This window comes from Pituophis catenifer, unplaced genomic scaffold (assembly GCF_029215685.1).
Source record: "Pituophis catenifer annectens isolate HBS135680 unplaced genomic scaffold, rPitCat1.0.hap2 SCAF_3, whole genome shotgun sequence".
Taxonomy (NCBI): domain Eukaryota; kingdom Metazoa; phylum Chordata; class Lepidosauria; order Squamata; family Colubridae; genus Pituophis; species Pituophis catenifer.
Genome location: NW_027256883.1, coordinates 49,127,081 through 49,144,991, shown reverse-complemented (window position 1 = coordinate 49,144,991; position 17,911 = coordinate 49,127,081). Strand labels below are relative to the sequence as shown.

The following is a 17,911-nucleotide window of genomic DNA, read 5'->3' as shown; positions in this document are numbered from 1 at the left end:
ATGAGAACAGACATCTATTTTGAAAAGTTTTTGTTGGAAATAGTGGCTGTCTAAATGAAATTAGGTGCTTGCTTCAGAACAGCAGCAAAACAATAAGAAAGATCTCAATTGAAAGCTTACATAGAAATAATAATTTATAACTGCCTATAGATCAGAGTTTCTCAACCTTGGCAGTTTGAAGACGTGTGGACTTCAACTCCCAGAATTCGTTGCTGGCTGGGGAATTCTGGGAGTTGAAGTCCACACGTCTTCAAACTGCCAAGGTTGAGAAACTCTGCTATAGATCATATGGAGCATTTTTGGTATTTTCCGCATCTCCTAACTTCTACAGCAACCAAGAATGTAGGAAACAAAATTGCATTGTGTGTGGTTTGAAGGCCAGTCCTGAGGTATCACAGTGAGAATGGTGAACCTTTCTTCAGAAACATTCTCTAATTTAAAGGTAAGCAACCTTTTTGGATAGGCATGCACATAGGCATTTTTCAGATCCTATTTCTGGCACTCTCATAAAGAACGCTCTCTTGGCAGAAATGAATTATCTCTGGGCACAAATCAAATACATAATAATAAAATGGCTCCCCTGGGAGAAGCAGCCAATCATACCTAGCCATTTACCAGACGGCAAAGAATTGAAGTTGTTCCCTTTAGCTTTCTCTACTACCCTTTTTTCTTTCTGGGCAGATGGACAAACCAGCAAATAAAGCACTGGGTTCAGCCATCTTTTTTTTTTTAATTTTCTAAGAATGTGTTTGGAGTCAAAAGGACTTTTTCATAAAGATGAAAGCCTTGTAGTGTGCCAGTTTCCCATGTAAGTTTTTTTTTTTAGTTAAAATAGTCTTGAAAGATTCTAAATGAACGGAGAATTTGATGAGCTGTGCTGAAACCAGTATTGATTTGGAGAGAAGTACCATCACTAGTTTCAAATTTATTTTGTGGAAGCATAGCTATCCTTTAAAATCTTGCTGCCACACACACCCTCAAAGTAATCCATGTAAAATAGTTTTGTTGAAGTTTAAACTTACCCTCCATAGCAGTGGTGGGATTCAAGTAATTTAGCAACTGGTTCTCTGCCCTAATGATTTCTCCCAACAACCAATTTGCCAAACTGCTCAGACAGTTAACAACCGAAGTGGTGTGAACTGGCTGAATCTCACCACTGCTCCATAGCCATTCTTACCTCTCAGTTGTACCATGGGTGGGTTCTAAATTTTTTTACTACCGGTTCTGTGGGCGTGGCTTATTTTGTGGGTGTGGCTTGGAAGTCATGTGACTAGGTGGGCGTGGCTAGCTGGTCAGAGTCATTTCTGGAAGGTCCTCGCACTTACGACCTGACTCATTTGTTTGCTTTTAACACTGATCAGCTGTAGGACGGCCCTTTGAAGCCCTGCGGCAAGAGTTTAAACAGTTTTTTTCCCTCTAGTCATCAGCTGGGACTCAGGAGGCAGCAATAGATTGGGGGTGGGACCAAATAAAAGGTAAGAATAACATGGGGGAGGTGGGAGGGCGGGGGGAGAATCGGTTCGGTGACGTCATATCGTCACCGCTACCGGCTCAGCCGAACCGGACCAAACCAGGAGGAACCCACCACTGAGTTGTACTCCACCAGACATTGTAATAACAGACTGGATTTTATTATATTCTATCCCCCAGTTATTTAAAGGAGATAAACTATTATGGTCAATTAAAACACAATTTAAAATAATGTATGAATAGATTCTGTCTAAAGCGAAATAATCAACCAAAATAATTTTCCAAACTTAATTATAAAATGACTTGTGGTGGCACAGTGGTTAGAATGCAGTATTGCAGTCTAATTCTGCTAACTGCTGACTGCCAGCATTTTGGCAGTTCGAGCCTCACCGGCTCAAGATTGACTCAGCCTTCCATCCTTCCAAGGTGAGTAAAATGAGGACCCAGATTGTTAGGGGCAATATACTGACTCTGTAATATGCTTAGAGAGGGCTGTAAAGCACTGTGAAATGGTATGTAAGTCTAAGTGCTATTGCTATTGCTGCTCTGGCCACGTTTCAGTCAGTGGTGAAATCCATTTTTTTTTTACTACCAGTTCTGTGGGCGTGGCTTGTGAGCGTGGTTGACTTGGTGGGTGTGGCTTGTGGGCATGGCAGGAGGATACTGCAAAATCTCCATTCCCACCCCACTCCTGGGGGAAGGATACTGCAAAATCCCCATTCCCACCCCACTCTGGGGCCAACCAGAGGTGGTATTTGCCGGTTCTCTGAACTGCTCAAAATTTCCGCTACCGGTTCTCCAGAACCCGCTGGATTTCACCCCTGGTTTCAGTTGCCTTTCTGTTCTCATCCTCCCTCTTTACAAGTTCATTTAGGTGTATGGCTCCCTTTTCATATGGTTGTGCCCAAATAATACTTTTTTTTTTTTTTTAACAGGACAAAATTATTAAATCACAAGTATCAAGGAATATTTCCATATAAATTGTGTTGTCTATTCATATTGTTATGACTGCATATTCCATAATTAAGCTACAGGACCGAAGTCACGTATTTTTCCTGTTTCCTCTCTTACTCAAGTAGCAGTAACGGAGTCCTGTGGACTAGGGGCAGGTAAAAAGGCAGATCTCAGGGCAGGGAGCAAAATCAAGGTGGTGGAGAGATGCAGTCTGATTACAAATGGCGGAAGAGAGAGGCAATGAAAATATGCACGTGCACTTCATAGAAAGAGGTGAGTATGATATCTCAGACATCGCCCATTGCTGACATAGAGTTTTCTTTAAAGGAATGCAGCACTGAAGCATGTTCAGGAAAGGAATTTATAGTTGGAACTTGGGTTGACAAGGTTCATTATGCTTGATTAGCGCTGTTAAACGTATCTGAATTAATGTAATGAAGAAAACATTGATGCTTACATAGTACCTAGAGATCTCTCTCTCCATCTGGAGAATATAAGAGACATTATCTGTGCATAAATCTATTAAATAATGTCTATAAGCAATTCCTCAACTATTCTTTGACTTAGGGTGAGCTATTGGCACATATAAAGATCTATTTCCCTATTGGTGCACTTTGACATATCAAGTTTCCTTGAATAGAAACATGCACAACTCAGCATCAGATGTTTTAAGTCGATCAGTGGCAAAAAGCATTTGTCATCACTTTTGTCAGCTAAAAGGTTAGGAGGAACACTGGCAGTATTGTACTTTATTAAAAACAGGATATGAAACACAAAAGATTTAACACCATTTTCCCATTATATATATATTTGACAAGATAGAAACTGGCAATCAGTGTCACTTAAAACAGACAGACTGGAGTTGCTGATGTCCATTATTCTCTATCAATACTTGTTGGAATAAAATATAATATGTAGATTTCAGAAGATCAGTAGATAACACAGGTCAGTTCTGGACTTTCTATAGCAAGAGACTTATTCTTTCAGTTCTTTCAAGTCACCTTCTGTTCTGTGCAAGATTTTCAAGCTATTTCGATTATGCTTTTGAGGAGTGACAAGGGTTTATTTTCTTTATGTTGGTCTGGGTAAAACTCCAATTACATAGTAGGGAAAAAGTATAATGTACTTTGTGCTTTATTTTTTCCAAATAATAAAAAGCCAAATATTGAAATGATGTATATAAAGATGGCTCCTTCATCTTGCCTACTTTGTTTTCCTGGATTAGAATAGCATGTATAACTTTCCTGTATGTTTTAGATTAGAAACCAGCTCTTAAAGCTTTGTCAGGACAATCAGCCAAAAGCTTCTCTTTGCCACATTCACAAAATACTTCCGCATAACTTAATTTAAGGGCACTAATGGAACATTGTGTGAAGATGCGAAGCTGGATAGCAGGGTTCTGGCTTCTAGCCTGACTGAATTCCATCCCAGATTAAACCAGGGGGAAGGGCACTGCTGATGGCTCTGCTCAGTCTGCTGTCCAAACTCTGATACATGCGGCTTCCCCAAATAAAGGTGTTCCACCAGGAATTTGGCTGAAAGCAAAAATAAAGCCTCAGAATCTCTAATCTGTGCATGTTTGGCAATTCCAAAACATCTGCAGCTATTTAAAAAACAACCCTGGGGAGGAAAGTCAGGAAATTTAGCACAAGCTGGTTGGAAAAACCCAAAAATCAAAATCATAGATCAAAATAGAAATATGCTGAAGTCTTTATGCTACTAAAAGTCATTGTGTAATATATGATTATGAATAACTACAGATCAGAAATTGAGACTATTGTTTAGCAAAAACAGAATAACTGAAAAGATAGACCAAATTTGTTATCTACCTGAGGTATCCTGTTTTATGGATGTCTATTCAGGTTGCAAGCTGTTTGTAATAAGAACATAAGTTATTTTTGGCTTTTCATGTGCTCACCTTGCAAAAAAAAGAGAGAAGTGCATAGTTGCAGTCAACTTTCATAAGAATAGTCTCATTGTGTTTAGAACAACCTTGAACAGGACTGCACTGTGAGTGTGATAGTCTTCTTGTTGTGGCCCATCAAGTCAATCCTGACTCCTGGTGGCTAGAAGGACAAGTCCCTGCAGTTTTCTTGGCAACGTTTTCAAAAATGGCTTGTCAGGGCTTTCTTCCTAGGGCTGTGAGAGAATGACTGGCTACCAGAATAATATTCTATAAATTCTTTCTTAATGTATCATTTAATATCAGGGCATTGCAGTAAATTATACATTTACACTTTTAAAGATTAACTATAAATTATACATTTGCACTTTTAAAGATTGGAAAAATGGATTTGCTGTTTCATCCATATTTAATTAAGAAGAGAGAGAGAGAATTTTAACTCCTAGCAGCAATTCCAGCAATGATTAGGGATATTTTAGTTCAGCAATGAATGGTCTATATCCGTGATGGCGAACCTATGGCACACGTGCCACAGGTGGCACGCGGAGCCATATTAGTGGGCACGCCAGGTCAGCTCTGGGGCACATGCGCACGCCGGCCAGCTGATTTTCGGGCCTTCTGGGCCCACCAGAAGTAGGGAAACAGGTTGTTTCCTGCCTCTGGAGGGCCTGGGGTGGGGGTGGGGAAGGCCCATTTTTCTTTCTTACCTGGCTCCAGATCCTCTCTATGCATCTGGGAAGGGCGAAAACAGCCTTTCCCACTCCCTTGGAGGCCCTATGGAGGCTGAATGGGCCCATTTCCCGACTCCTGGTGGGACAGGAAGTGACATTTTTTCCTGTCCCCTGCCTCCAGAGACTCCTAGAGAGGCTCCTAGAGACTCCTAGAGAAGCTCCTAGAGACTCCTAGAGAGGTTCTGGAGGCTGGGGACAGCAAAAAATGTCACTTCCTGTCCCATCGAGAGTTGGAAATGGGCCCTTTCAGCCTCCGTAGGGCTTCCAAGGGAGTGGGAAAGGCTGTTTTCACCCTTCCCAGATGCATAGAGAGGATCTGGAACCAGGTAAGAAAGAAAAACTGGCCTACGAGGCCATCATGTGCCAGGAGTGGGGGTGGGTGGGGATTCATGTGCATGCGCATGAGCACGTGCGTGCATGACCCTCCCCCACCCCCCTCTCCTGGCACGCGATGGCAAAAAGGTTAACCATCACTGGTCTATATTTTATTTCTGTGAAGTACTGCTAAAAGTGTTAGGTTAAATCAGTGAGTTTTCTCCAAAGCAGAAGATTAAATATAAAACTCATAAAACTATTAGTGTTTATTTTGTAATTAGTGTTGTGGAGGTCATGTGTCATACAGTTCTATTACAAGGTAATTTGAACTCATTAGGAACAAGCCCACTTGGCATGCATTACTGAAGCTTGGCTGACACCAGAGGGGGGAGTTTCCCTCTTAGAAATGTGTCCAGTTGAGTTAGGGTCTACAACCAGCCAGGGCAGAGGAGAGGGCCTACTAGCTGTCATCCAGGAATCTCTTTTTGTTTTCAGGTGCCATGCTCACAGGTTTCTGGTAGTGAGACCTGGTTGGTCTCACAGGATCAGTTGGGAATGCTGCCGCTGTACCAGATTCTGTGCTGCATAGTAACCTCCCTGCCTGAACTGCTGAAGGCTATCTCAGTGTTGGCAGGAAGTCCAGACTTCAATCTGGTTTGGCCTTGGAGGCAGCTCAAGAGTTTATGGCCACCATGGTAGCCATGGGCCTACCCCAAGTCATCCCAGGTCCAAATCAGGACAGTGGTCACACTCTGGATATGATTGCTGGAGCAGTAGCAACCTGTTCTGGTGGAGGATCTGTCATTCCCTCTGGTATGGTCAGACCATGCCCTGGTGGCTGTGAGAATCTCCAGTGCTGCCTCCTCCTGCAAGAAGACAAGATCTATTTGAATGGTCCACCCTCAGTGACTAGACCCATCCTGGTTCCAGAAGAAGCTAGAGCATGTCCTGGGGGTTCGGCAGCATTGCCGTATAGAGGCTTTGGCCACAACCTGGAATCAGAAAGCAGCCAAGGCTCTGAACAGGATCAGATCCATGTGCCCTCTTATGGCCCATCACTCCCAAAACTCTCTGTGGTTTATGGAGGAGCTGAAGGTGCTGAAAAGGTCCAAAGATGCCTAGACCATGTGGGAGAAAAATTTACGAACACATCTGATTGGACACAAGACAGAGTCATTGTTAAGGCCTACATCATGACAATATGTCACTATTTCTCTGGTCTTATTGCATCTGTAGAGTGTTGCCTGATGGCCCTGATCAAGGTCACCTAGTCTCTCCTTGGGAAGGAGGGCTCAGATGATCACTTATAGGGCTATGCAGAGGAATCTGTCAAACACCTGACAGATAAAATTGCTCAGATCCATTCTCAATTTGAGAGCAAGCATGGAGCCCTTTGTTGCTGGATTGTTTCTATTCTTTATGGGTTACCTATCTATGATGTTGATAGACTATTGGCATCAGATTTTCCATTTTGCTGCTAGTTTAAGTGGGGAAACATTACTCTGAAACTAGAACAGCTAAGGATAGCAAGTTCCTCCCACTTCTGGATGACAAATGAAATGAAGGCAATGTCATGGATCCATAACAGAACAAAAAATTTGCCAAGACACATTTACACTGTAATAATATAAAATGGGGAAAGTGTTGTAATTTTATTTAAATTTCTAATCTGTACATTTATTCCTTATCTGGACCTTTTTATTACCAGTGCTAGTTCTTCTGTTTGCCTTATCACAATCTTCCAGAAATGTCGAAAATTACTTATACTAAACCACTGCCACTTTACTTATGCTGCTGTAACCTTGAATGCTGAAGTAGCTGCTCCAGAGGAAGTGTCTTAATTTCCACATAGTGGATGAAAGATGATCCTGACACCGTCCAAAAAATAGTTTAGTGACTTGTAGAAGTCAGCTTTTTTTTAAAAAAAAAAAAAGAAAAAAAGATGGAACTGAGTTGAAATCCAATATGAAGTTTCTTCAGAGGGCTTAGTAAGTGAAATAATTAAGGGGCAATTGTGAATTGTTTGAAGTCATCTACCTGGGAATCTTGAACATGCTGTTCCCAACCACAAAGTCTCTTCAAGGCATCAAGTTGTGGAAAGAATGGGTTGTCTGAAGAAATTTTCTTGTGTGTGTGTGTTTTTTTTAATGCCATCCTCGGCCCCCTAAACCTACTAGTTCTCAAGCACCCTGTAACCTGATCCGATGGACATTTAATCAAAGGCAAATTCCACGAAGTTCAGTTGAGCTGAGAGAAACGCGGACAGTACGGGATCGCAGCCCTGGACGAAGCCTTAATCTGATCTGAGCTGCAGCCAGCAATGAGTGACGCGTTTCCTCAGTCCTCGCCTCACTTACGACGGACCGGTGCTCCTTGCTAACGAAGCAAGCGCCGGGTCGCTGTTAGAGCTGCAGGTGTTTTTCTCTGCCGGGATCGTTCCGGGGAATCACCACGCCGCCCTCGCCTCCTTAGGACCCACGTAGTCCGATCTCCTCTCCCTGGGCGGCGTTTTCCCTCGTGATCCCGCGAAAGTGGCAGCCGAGCAGCAGGAGGTGTCTCTGCCGCCTCCTCCTCCTCCTCCCCTTTGCTTTCTTTTCGGTGCCCTCCGAGCTAATCGGAGCACAAAGGGGCACAGGAGGGGCGGAGGCAGGCCGTCCCTCTCGGATCACTAATCCCGCGGACGGCGTAAACAAATCCAGCGAAGGGGCGCGAAGATGGCGAGGACCCGGGTGGCGGCAGCTCTCTTGACTTCTCGAACGGCGCCAGGCGCAGCGTTGGCAGGGGTCGTCTTGGCGCTCTGGTCCTGCTACCCCCCCGCGGGCTCCCTCTCGGCTTCTTCCCTGGGCGCCGGGGAGAGGGCGCTTAGTCTCCACCCGCCTTACTTCAACCTGGCGGAGACAACCCGCATTTGGGCAACTGCCACCTGCGGGCAGGACGAGAGCGGGAGGCCCCGCCTAGAGCTCTTCTGCAAGCTGGTGGGGGGACCCGCTGCTTCCCCCGCCGGACAAACCATCCAGGTGAGAGGAATGACCTGGGGATGGGGGGCGAGTTGGGGGTAGAGAGATTGGGAAGAAGAACAGAAAGAGAAGTAGCACATAGAAACACTGGAAATTGGATTAGTTACTTTTTCTTGTAGTATCAACTATTAAGGTCGCAGCCTGAACTCTTTCGGGTGAGATTCAGAAGTGGGTTTCAGCAGGTTCTGTCCAGTTTTGGAGAACCGGTAATGGAAATTTTGAGTAGTTCAGAGAACCCGTAGTAAAAATTCTGACTGGCCCCACCCCCGTCTATTCTCTGCCTCCCAAGGCCCAGCTGATCAGGAGGAAATGGGAATTTTGCAGTAACCTTCCCCTGGATTGGGGAGGGAATGGAGATTTTACAGTATCCTTCCCCTGGTGTGGGGTGGGAATGGAGATTTTATAGTATCCTTCCCCTGCCACACCTACCAAACCATGCCACACCCACAGAACCGGTAGTAAAAAAAATTGAAACCCACCATGGTGAGATCCATTAATCTCAGACTTTTTTTCTGGAGGAATTTTTATGTGAGGACTATAATAGCTGTCTTCATCAAGATAATGTAATATATAGAAGAGTAAAACCTCCCTTTCTTACCCTAATACCAGTGGCACTGACCTAATGTGATCGTGTGTGTGTGTGTAAGTTCAAATGTACATCAACAGGCAGCTCTATGTAATGTGCTTGAGTTTGCACTACATTTAATTTCTAATTTACAGAGTGAATTAGATAGTTTCTTCATTAGAAGTTTAGGCCAAAACTGTGCCAATTCAGTTTCTATGTCTAATGGTCTGGGAAGAAAAATCCAGACAACTCTACATAGAGAAATATATTTAATCTAATTTAGCTACTCATATCTAAATCACATCGTTCTACTGGTAATTTCATTGTTGAAGCATAGATTGGTGTTTCTATGGGTTAAATTAGGTGTTTCATTCTAATGACCATTACTTCTGATTACATAGTTCAGAGAGCAAAGAAGATAGTGAGTGAGCAAAAGGACAATGAGATCTATTTTGGCATATTTGCAATGTGTTAATAAGGGTCTTCAACTCCAGTTGTTTTAAGAAGATCCATTTTTAGGCTTGCTTCAAAGTATTACAATCTCTGTTCTGTTAATATTCAGAGATAACGTTGGTATTTGTAGATAGAAGTTTTCCCAGTTCATTGAGCTCATAGGTTAATTGGTTCCTCTCTTTAGTTCTAGCTGGTTAATTTTCAGATGATACAATACTTAAAAGGAACATAGATCCTGCAGTCCAGGCAACATAGATTATTCAAAATAATTCCAAAAAGGCTTCAAACCCAGCCTGGGGTTGAAACAGCCTTGGTCTCTCAGGTAGATACCAGGAATGGATGAGAAAAATATATGCCTACTAATGCTTGTATATTTTTCCATAGTTTTTGGTACCATTCTTCCAATTATCCCTCTTACCTGATATACCTTTAAAGGGCACTGAATTATGTATACTTGGTGAATTTTACTTCATGCCTATTGTCTATGGAGTGCTACAAAGTTTCAATGTATTCTCTCACATATAATTGTTTTCAGAAAATTCCCACTTACTCTCTTCTGCAGAATCAGTTGGTAACACTCAGAGACTTGCTTTTAGAGTCACAGCTCACTCAGCCTAATTCCTGCAGAGTCCCTGACACACAATTTAGTACTGCAAATTTGGTATCTCCAAACAGGTTCTGTAGTGGAGATGGCGCATAGCAGAAATCATGAACCTGAGAAAGGGGCAAGGGATGTCCCTAATTCTTGGTCTTCCATTTTTGCTTACTATGCCAAGCTGCTGTAAGGAAAATATCCAGTTAAATTAGAAAGCAAAGTGATTGGAAGTAGTTGAAACAAAGTATTCCTTATTGGCATGTACAGTACAACAACAGTGATCATGGCCTCCTTGCTAAAAGAAACACAAATAAACCCCAAACAATGAAAATCTACCAGTTATATACATTTGATTTCAAAATAACTGAGCATTGTTATGGAACTGCATCAGAATTATGGGGAGAGTTTTAAGATCTGTAATAGTTGCTAGTCTGCTTTCCCTTGGAGCTTATCTTCCGTAGAAGAAGATTCCATTTGTCAGTGAATAAATATGTGATTAAACTGTTCATACTGTTTTCAAATGTTAAAAAAAACATTGTCAATCATACTGTGACTTATATAGCTGGAATGTGTTATATAATACTTAGGAGATGACTTTACTGAGATACCATTACATTCCTCTATACTAAAGGGACTGACTTGGATGCTAACCCTCGTACCATAAGTAATGGCATTTATAGTGCCCGTATATTAAGTCATTTCATACCATGGAAAAGGCAGATGTGTGGTTTTAGTTCTCTGTCTGTCTTCCAGAGTTGCCATTCCAACTTGCCTGTGTTTTATTCATGCAAAACATATGTTTTATACATGCTTAAGGCATAAAAGGTTTTATTGCTCTGATTTGTTAGTTGTAATTATATCCTATTTTGATACTTAGATGTTGTAATGTTTTAATTGATGGTATTTGCCGATTTAAGAATATTTTAGTACTCTGGTCATAATTAACCCAAAGGAAACCAAAACACGTATAGTACTAACCCCAGCCAGTTTCATACATTAGCCTCAACCCCCAATACAGTAAGATCTGTGGTGAAATCCAAATTTTTTTACTACCGGTTCTGTGGGCGTGGTTTGGTGGACATGGTGTGGCTTGGTGGGCGTGGCTTGGGTGTGGCAGGGGAAGGATTCTGCAAAATCTCCATTCCCACCCCACTCCAGAGGAAAGATACTGCAAAATCCCCATTCCCTCCCCACCCCATTCCCTCCCGCCAGCCAGAGATGATATTTGCCGGTTCTCCAAACTGCTCAAAATTTCTGCTACCGGTTCTCCAGAACCTGTCAGAACCTGTTGGATTTCACCCCTGAGTAAGATCTAGGATCCAGAAAAAGCTGATCTTTTTCAGTCACCTAACTGTCAGCGAGGAGTGGAGCATCTTTAAGTTGGAAAACAAACCATTCCCCAAACTGAGGCAGCAACATAAAAACCATGTTACATGTGCTTCACCCTTTGTTTATTGCTGTGCTGTATTTCTATTGTGAAGTTATCTTTTGAACTTTTAATAGATTTTTGCCCATAAACATGGCCAAGAAAAATTAAAACAATAAAATCCCAAAGTCTCTCCAGGGCAGGTTTATGGATTATGGATTATGAATACAGAGCTAGGATACCACAATTGTTCTGATTAACAAGTCTACTATATAAAGGAACTAAAGAGCCTCTTGATACGGGTGAAGAAGGAGAGTGCAAAAGTTGGCTGAAACTCAACATTAAGAAAATTAAGATCATGGCATCTGGCTCTCTCAATTCCTGGCAAATAGATGGGGAAGAAATGGAGGTAGTGACAAATGTTATTTTCCTGGGCTCCAAGATCACCTCAGATGGGGACTGCAGCCAAGAAATTAAAAGACACTTGCTCCTGGGGAGGAAAGCTATGGCAAATCTAGACAGCATTCTAAAAAGCAGAGATATCACCCTGCCAACAAAAGTGCATATAGTCAAGGCTATGGTTTTCCCAGTTGCAATGTATGGACCATAAGAAAGGCTGAGCGCCAAAGAATTGACGCCTTTGAACTATGGTGCTGGAGAAGACTCCTGCGAGTCCCTTGGACTGCAAGGCGATCAAACCGGTCAGTCCTAGAAGAGATTAACCCTGACTACTTTTTAGAAGGCCAGATCCTTAAGATGAAACTCAAATATTTTGGCCACCTAATGAGAAGGAAGGACTCACTGGAGAAGAACCTAATGCTGGGAAAGATTGAGGGCAAAAGAAGAAGGGGACGACAGAGAATGAGGTGGCTGGATGGAGTCACTGAAGCAGTAGGCATGAGCTTAAATGGACTCCAGAGATGGTAGAGGACAGGAAAGCCTGGAGGAATGTTGTCTATAGGGTCGCGATGGGTCAGGCACGACTTCGCAACTAACAACAATATAGAAAAGATGCTAAGCTACATCTTTCAAAAACTGAGCATTTGTTATGGAACTGCATCAGAATTATGGGGAGAGTTTTAAAACCTGGTCTGCCTTCCCTTGGAGCTTACCTTCCATGGAAGAAGGCTCCATTTGTCAGTGAATAAATAGGTGATTAAACTGTTTATACTGTACAAATTCTCGCTCTGTTTCATTTCTGCCTCCCTCTTCTAATGAACATCACTGTGGCTGTTACTAGTAAAAATGATTAAAACCAGATTTTGATGTTTTTCTTTGATGCTTAGCTTTTTTTTTTCAGGTCCAAGCACTTTGTTCATCAAGTGCTGCATAATACCGGCATAAAGAAGGCAAACCAATGTTCCCAAACCAGATGCCCTGATGATGTGTTGAGCTACATTTCTCATTAGTCCTAGCATGTCAACTTATCATTATGGCTAATATAGAGGAGATGAAATCCAATAGTTTTAGAAAGCATTTGGCTGAGAAAGATTGTCCTGGACTGCATTATTGTCTTCCTTATTAAAGGAAACATGTGCTTTCTGTCAATCTTAACTCCTGGCTTCTTTTTCTGTATGATATAGCAATGCTACATCACAATCTACTAATTAGCTGCCATTTCAAGAAGGGTTTAAACATATGGGCCTTCTTTTAATCAACACAAAGACATACATTAGCCAACATAAAGTACTACTCAAGAAATTTCTTGCTTAAAGCTCCTAGGCCAATGTGATAACCAAAGCAGTGTCACTGGGAAACAACATTGTGATATTACCAGCCTCTTTTTGCTATAGTGAAAAGAAGAATAGACAGACATCTTTTCAGGGTTGGGTTAAAGAAAATAAATTCCCTTCAGGTGTTTTGGCAGCAACTTGTAGGATCTTGTCTGTTAGGAGTCAGAAGAAGAATAAAATCTAACACAGGTGATCCACTATTGCACAACATCAATTCTGCATATGCACTAAGAATAGCTTAAGATGTTTGTTCTGAAAATTAGCTACTAGTCCACTTCTAAATCAACCAATTGTTTGTCATGTATGTATAGTATTTGAGCCGCATGCATTTTAGCTGAGTTCTGATAAATTTATATGTATATACATGTGTCTCTCTGCATGAAGACACACACACAAAAGATTCAGTTCTTATTTTTAGGGAACTTTATAATATCTATTGGATATGATATGCCAGAAAATACTCATATGAACAAGAGGATCAGTGGTGGGATTCAACCAGTGTAACAACCAGTTCGCTGAGCACGCGCTTCACAACTGGACTTTCTTTGTTTTCCTTGAAGACATTTCATTCTTAACTAAGAAGCTTCAGTTCTAAAACTGAAGAAGCTTCTTTGATGAGCTTCTTTGAAGCTTTCCTTGATCTTCAAGGAAAAACAAAAAAAAGTCCAGTTGGCTTTTTGAAAAAGCACCTTTGGGACAACCATGACCTGGATGACTGAGAATTTCCATAAATCCATGTTAGATCTTCTCAATCTGGGGAAATTCACTAAGACTACATCGCCCAGAATTCTTACCTATCTTGGCCAATTATCCTAAAAGTTACTGTCCAGAACATTTGGATGGCATCAAATTGGTCAAGAGTGATCTAACCATAGGAAAAAATACAGAAGTGCTTCTTTGTCAATTTATGAAATGAAAGTTCTGCGATTTAATAATTAATGTAGGTATAGACTTGACATTAGAATAAAAAAGAATAGTTTTCCTTATTTAACATTTGTCTTGGAGATTTTGGATAAGAAGTCAGATACAATTTGTGCCGGGTCCAAGATCTTAGTAGGGCTTTTGGCAGATCTAACCTGGCATAAGAAAGCATGCCATTCTGCTTGCATATTTGATTGATTGGGAAGCCATCAAAGTCCTTCTCTGCAGTTTTAACAACACCTCATTGAGACACATAGCAAGAATACTTCTTTAGTTTACCTCTTACTGTGGTTCAAGAGGGCTTCTACATTCTTTCAAAAGATTGGGAAATCAGCCACAGCAATGCATATATTGTCATAGTGTTTCAACTTGAATTACTAGAATTATTTTCACATAAAAATAGGTACCATGCATTAAATAGCTTAAACCAGGGGTGGACAATTGTGGGCAATTGAGACAGCCAAGCTGTCTCAGGAATTCTGGGAGTTGAAGTCCACAGGTTGTAAAAGAGCTACAATTGCCCACCTCTGGCTTAAACTAAAGGTTTAAGTGAACATATCCATACATATACAGATATATCCAGGTGAAAGGGATAGATGAGGAAACTAACATATTTCAGATAATTAGAAAGCTAAGATAGACAACATACAGAATTGGAGATTTACATGAGATTTGTTTATTTTATTACTTATTTGTTCAGTCTATTACACCTCAATCTGCATAGGCTCTATGCAGTTAACAGATAAAATGTGCTTCTTTTGAGATTTTTTCCAAATTGATGGCTGACAATGCTATGTGTCTACAAGCTAACACTGTATAAACATCCAGGATCCTGGGTAATATTTAATTGTTCTCTTAATTCAACTTTAGCCATTGGCATCATATCTGCATTGATACTTAAATATGAATTCTCAAAACGTTCATGTATACATGCTTTTGAGAAATAATCCATAATTTATGGGACTCCACAGGATTTAAATCAGACTAAATATGTGTCCTGTTGTGGGTTTTTTCTGGGATGAGGCAGCTATAGTGAGTGATTTTATCATGTTCCAACAAAACGGCATACATGGGAGCAAAAAGGGAGAACTATATATACAAAATTTGCGCATTGCAAATAAAAATGTAATTCCTAGCTGCCATCAATACCTTTATGATCATGATTTATCACTTGTTATTTGTATGTACGCTGAGAGTTTATGCACCAGAGACAACTTCCTTGTGTGTCCAATCACACTTGGCCAATAAAGAATTCTATTCTGTTCCGTTCCGTTCCGTTCCGTTCCATTCCATTCCATTCCATTCCATTCCATTCCATTCCATTCCATTCTAATAAAAGTAATGAAAAAACTTTACCCTGCCTAAGGTGAGAGAACCATTCCTGGCTAGAATAAGCAATTTTAAATTAATTCTCCAGTATCCCCATAACATTTTCCTTGCAAATCTTCACTGTAAAAGTTTGGCATCTCCTCAATTTCTAATGAGTTTCATAGGATAAAGCAGAGAGGTAATTTAAGATGATGTTTAAATGAATTCAAGTAGTATACTTTACAGTAGGCATTTTTTCTATGAGATAATAATGAAGATCATGATTCAGCAATGATCAGGATAATCCCCTTTCCCTCACCTGCACAAGTAGCTTCCATCCACCAACCCCATTGAAATGCTTTCTGAAAAGACAAATTTTCAATATACCTGTTGATTTCAATAGAATAAATATTATTTTTTAATGTCCAGTTTTGCTCAACTTTTGCCTTTCTATGAGATTTTTGAGACCTTGTCCCTTGAATTTGCCGTTTGGCCTAGAAATTTCTCATCCTCACTGCTTTTAAAGGTTTATAGTTTTGACTTATGTGATTTAAAGAATTACTAGTGCTATTGTGAATGTATTAACAGCGGCTAGAATTGTATTTGCTAAAAATTGGAAAAAGGAGGAAATACCTACAGAGGATGAAGTTATTAAGAAAATTATGGAATGTGCTGAAATGAGTAAATTGACATTTGAAATCAGAGAACAGGAAGATAAACAATATTATATGATATGGGATTTATTTTATCAATGGATAGATAATAAAGCATGGAAATGAAATATAAATATGAAATAAATGTAATAAATGTACTAGTATAATATATGAAAAGTTTTTTTGGGGGGGATGAAAATACCATTGTTAAATAAAGGACAAATGAGAATAATAACATAAAGAGATATAATAGATTGATAAATATGACAAATTGAATAACTTTTTTTAAAAAAAAATTACGACCTTTTTTTGCTATGTCCATTAAGTGAATCACCATGGTCATTAAGTGAATTGTGAAGTGAATCCGGCTCCCCACATTGACTTTTTTGTTGGAAGCCAGCTGGGAAGGTCACAAGTGGGGATCGTGAGTCCCTGGGACCCTGCTATCATTGTAAATACATATTGGTAGCCAAGCACATTTTGCTCACATGACTAATCATAAGTGCCAGAACTGGTTTATAAGCCCTTTTTTCAGTACCATCATAATTTTGAACAGTTGGTAAATGAATGGTTGTAAGTCAAGGATACTCTGTATTTTTTGGAGTATAAGACACAGCTTAGTTTTTGGGGAGGAAAATAGGGGAAAAAAATCTGCCTACCAGGTATTCATCTGGCTAGCGTCCTTAGTCTGGTCAGCTTCAGCACATTAGTTTGCTGGTTTTTTATCCCCTGCTTGGGGATAAAAAACAGCTTCTAAGGCTGTTCTGCCCCAGCTACGGACCCCAAAGAACGCAGCACACACAAAGTCTCTACAAACCTTAGTTTACTAAAATAAAATCAGGGTTTTTTTTTTCAAACAAAGGCTGTTAATTAACTTTCTTAACAGCCTGCAAGAATCCAAAGAATAAATAATCTTAATCTTACTATGGTTGGCAGAAAGCCCAGAAGCAATTTGCAGAGAACTAAAATCAAGGCACGAAGGAAAGTGAATGGTTGTTCCCTGCAAATTGCTTCAGTCAGCGGTCCTCCTTAAATAGGCTAAGGGAGTGGCCAGTTCGCCCCAAGCCTTACTCTCGAGGAGACCTCCTCCTGAGGAGCCAGTCCTGCCTTTTGGCAGCTTTGCGCGCCCGTGCATCGAGAAGAGACTCCATGCATCTTCATCCTCTTCACTTAAGGGAGCTTCTGGAGGTTCTGAAGGCCCTGGCTGAATCCCCACCTCTGGCAACACATCTTCTCCAGCCTCATTGTCTGACTCGAGTGCCAGCTGCACAGGCTGCTGGCGCAGCACCACATCAGCCTCCTCACTGTCCGAATCAGCCCCCAGCCGCACAGGCTGCGTACGGGCCACAACAACAGCTAAGAGGAAGCAGCAATGAGAAAAGCAGGCAAAGCACGGGGAGATCACTTGGCTGAAAAAAAGCTTCTAAAGAACAGCTGAGAACTGGAGCAAAGCATGGAGATCGCTTCACTCGTTAAAGCACAGTGGAGAGTTGAGGGAGCAGGCAAAGCTGGGAAGATCGCTTCACTTGCTAGTGCCTTGTTAGGGCTGAAAAAAAGCTTAAAAAAACTACATTTGGAGTATTTTTTTCATTTCATTTTCATTTTATTAAATTTGTATACTGCCCTACTCCCGAAGGACTCAGGGCGGTGAACAGCCATAAAATAAAACATATAGATACAAAATTTAAAATAGAGATAAAACTAATTAAATAAATTTGGCTGAACCATTTTAAAACCCCAATAAATTAAATTAAGTATAAGATGCACCCAATTTTTCAGCCTCTTTTAGAGGGAAAAAAGGTGCATCTTATACTCAGAAAAATACGGTGTGTTACCATGCATTCATGGACCACTTAGGAATACATATTGGAATTTGGAGGAGGATGCATCTTCATCAAAAGTCTAGAAAGACCCTTAGGCTGCTTCC

The 17,911-nt window shown here is 40.9% G+C and overlaps 1 protein-coding gene across 1 annotated transcript in view; it reads left to right on the top strand.

Annotated features, from left to right (window-relative positions):
* The first annotated feature begins 8,087 nt into the window (after positions 1 to 8,087).
* Positions 8,088 to 17,911, top strand: part of LAMA3 (laminin subunit alpha 3) — a 134,772-nt gene continuing 124,948 nt past the window's right edge. The window contains exon 1 of the mRNA XM_070942340.1: positions 8,088 to 8,390. Within this exon, the coding sequence (XP_070798441.1) occupies positions 8,088 to 8,390 (303 nt within the window). The remainder of the gene's footprint in view (positions 8,391 to 17,911) is intronic.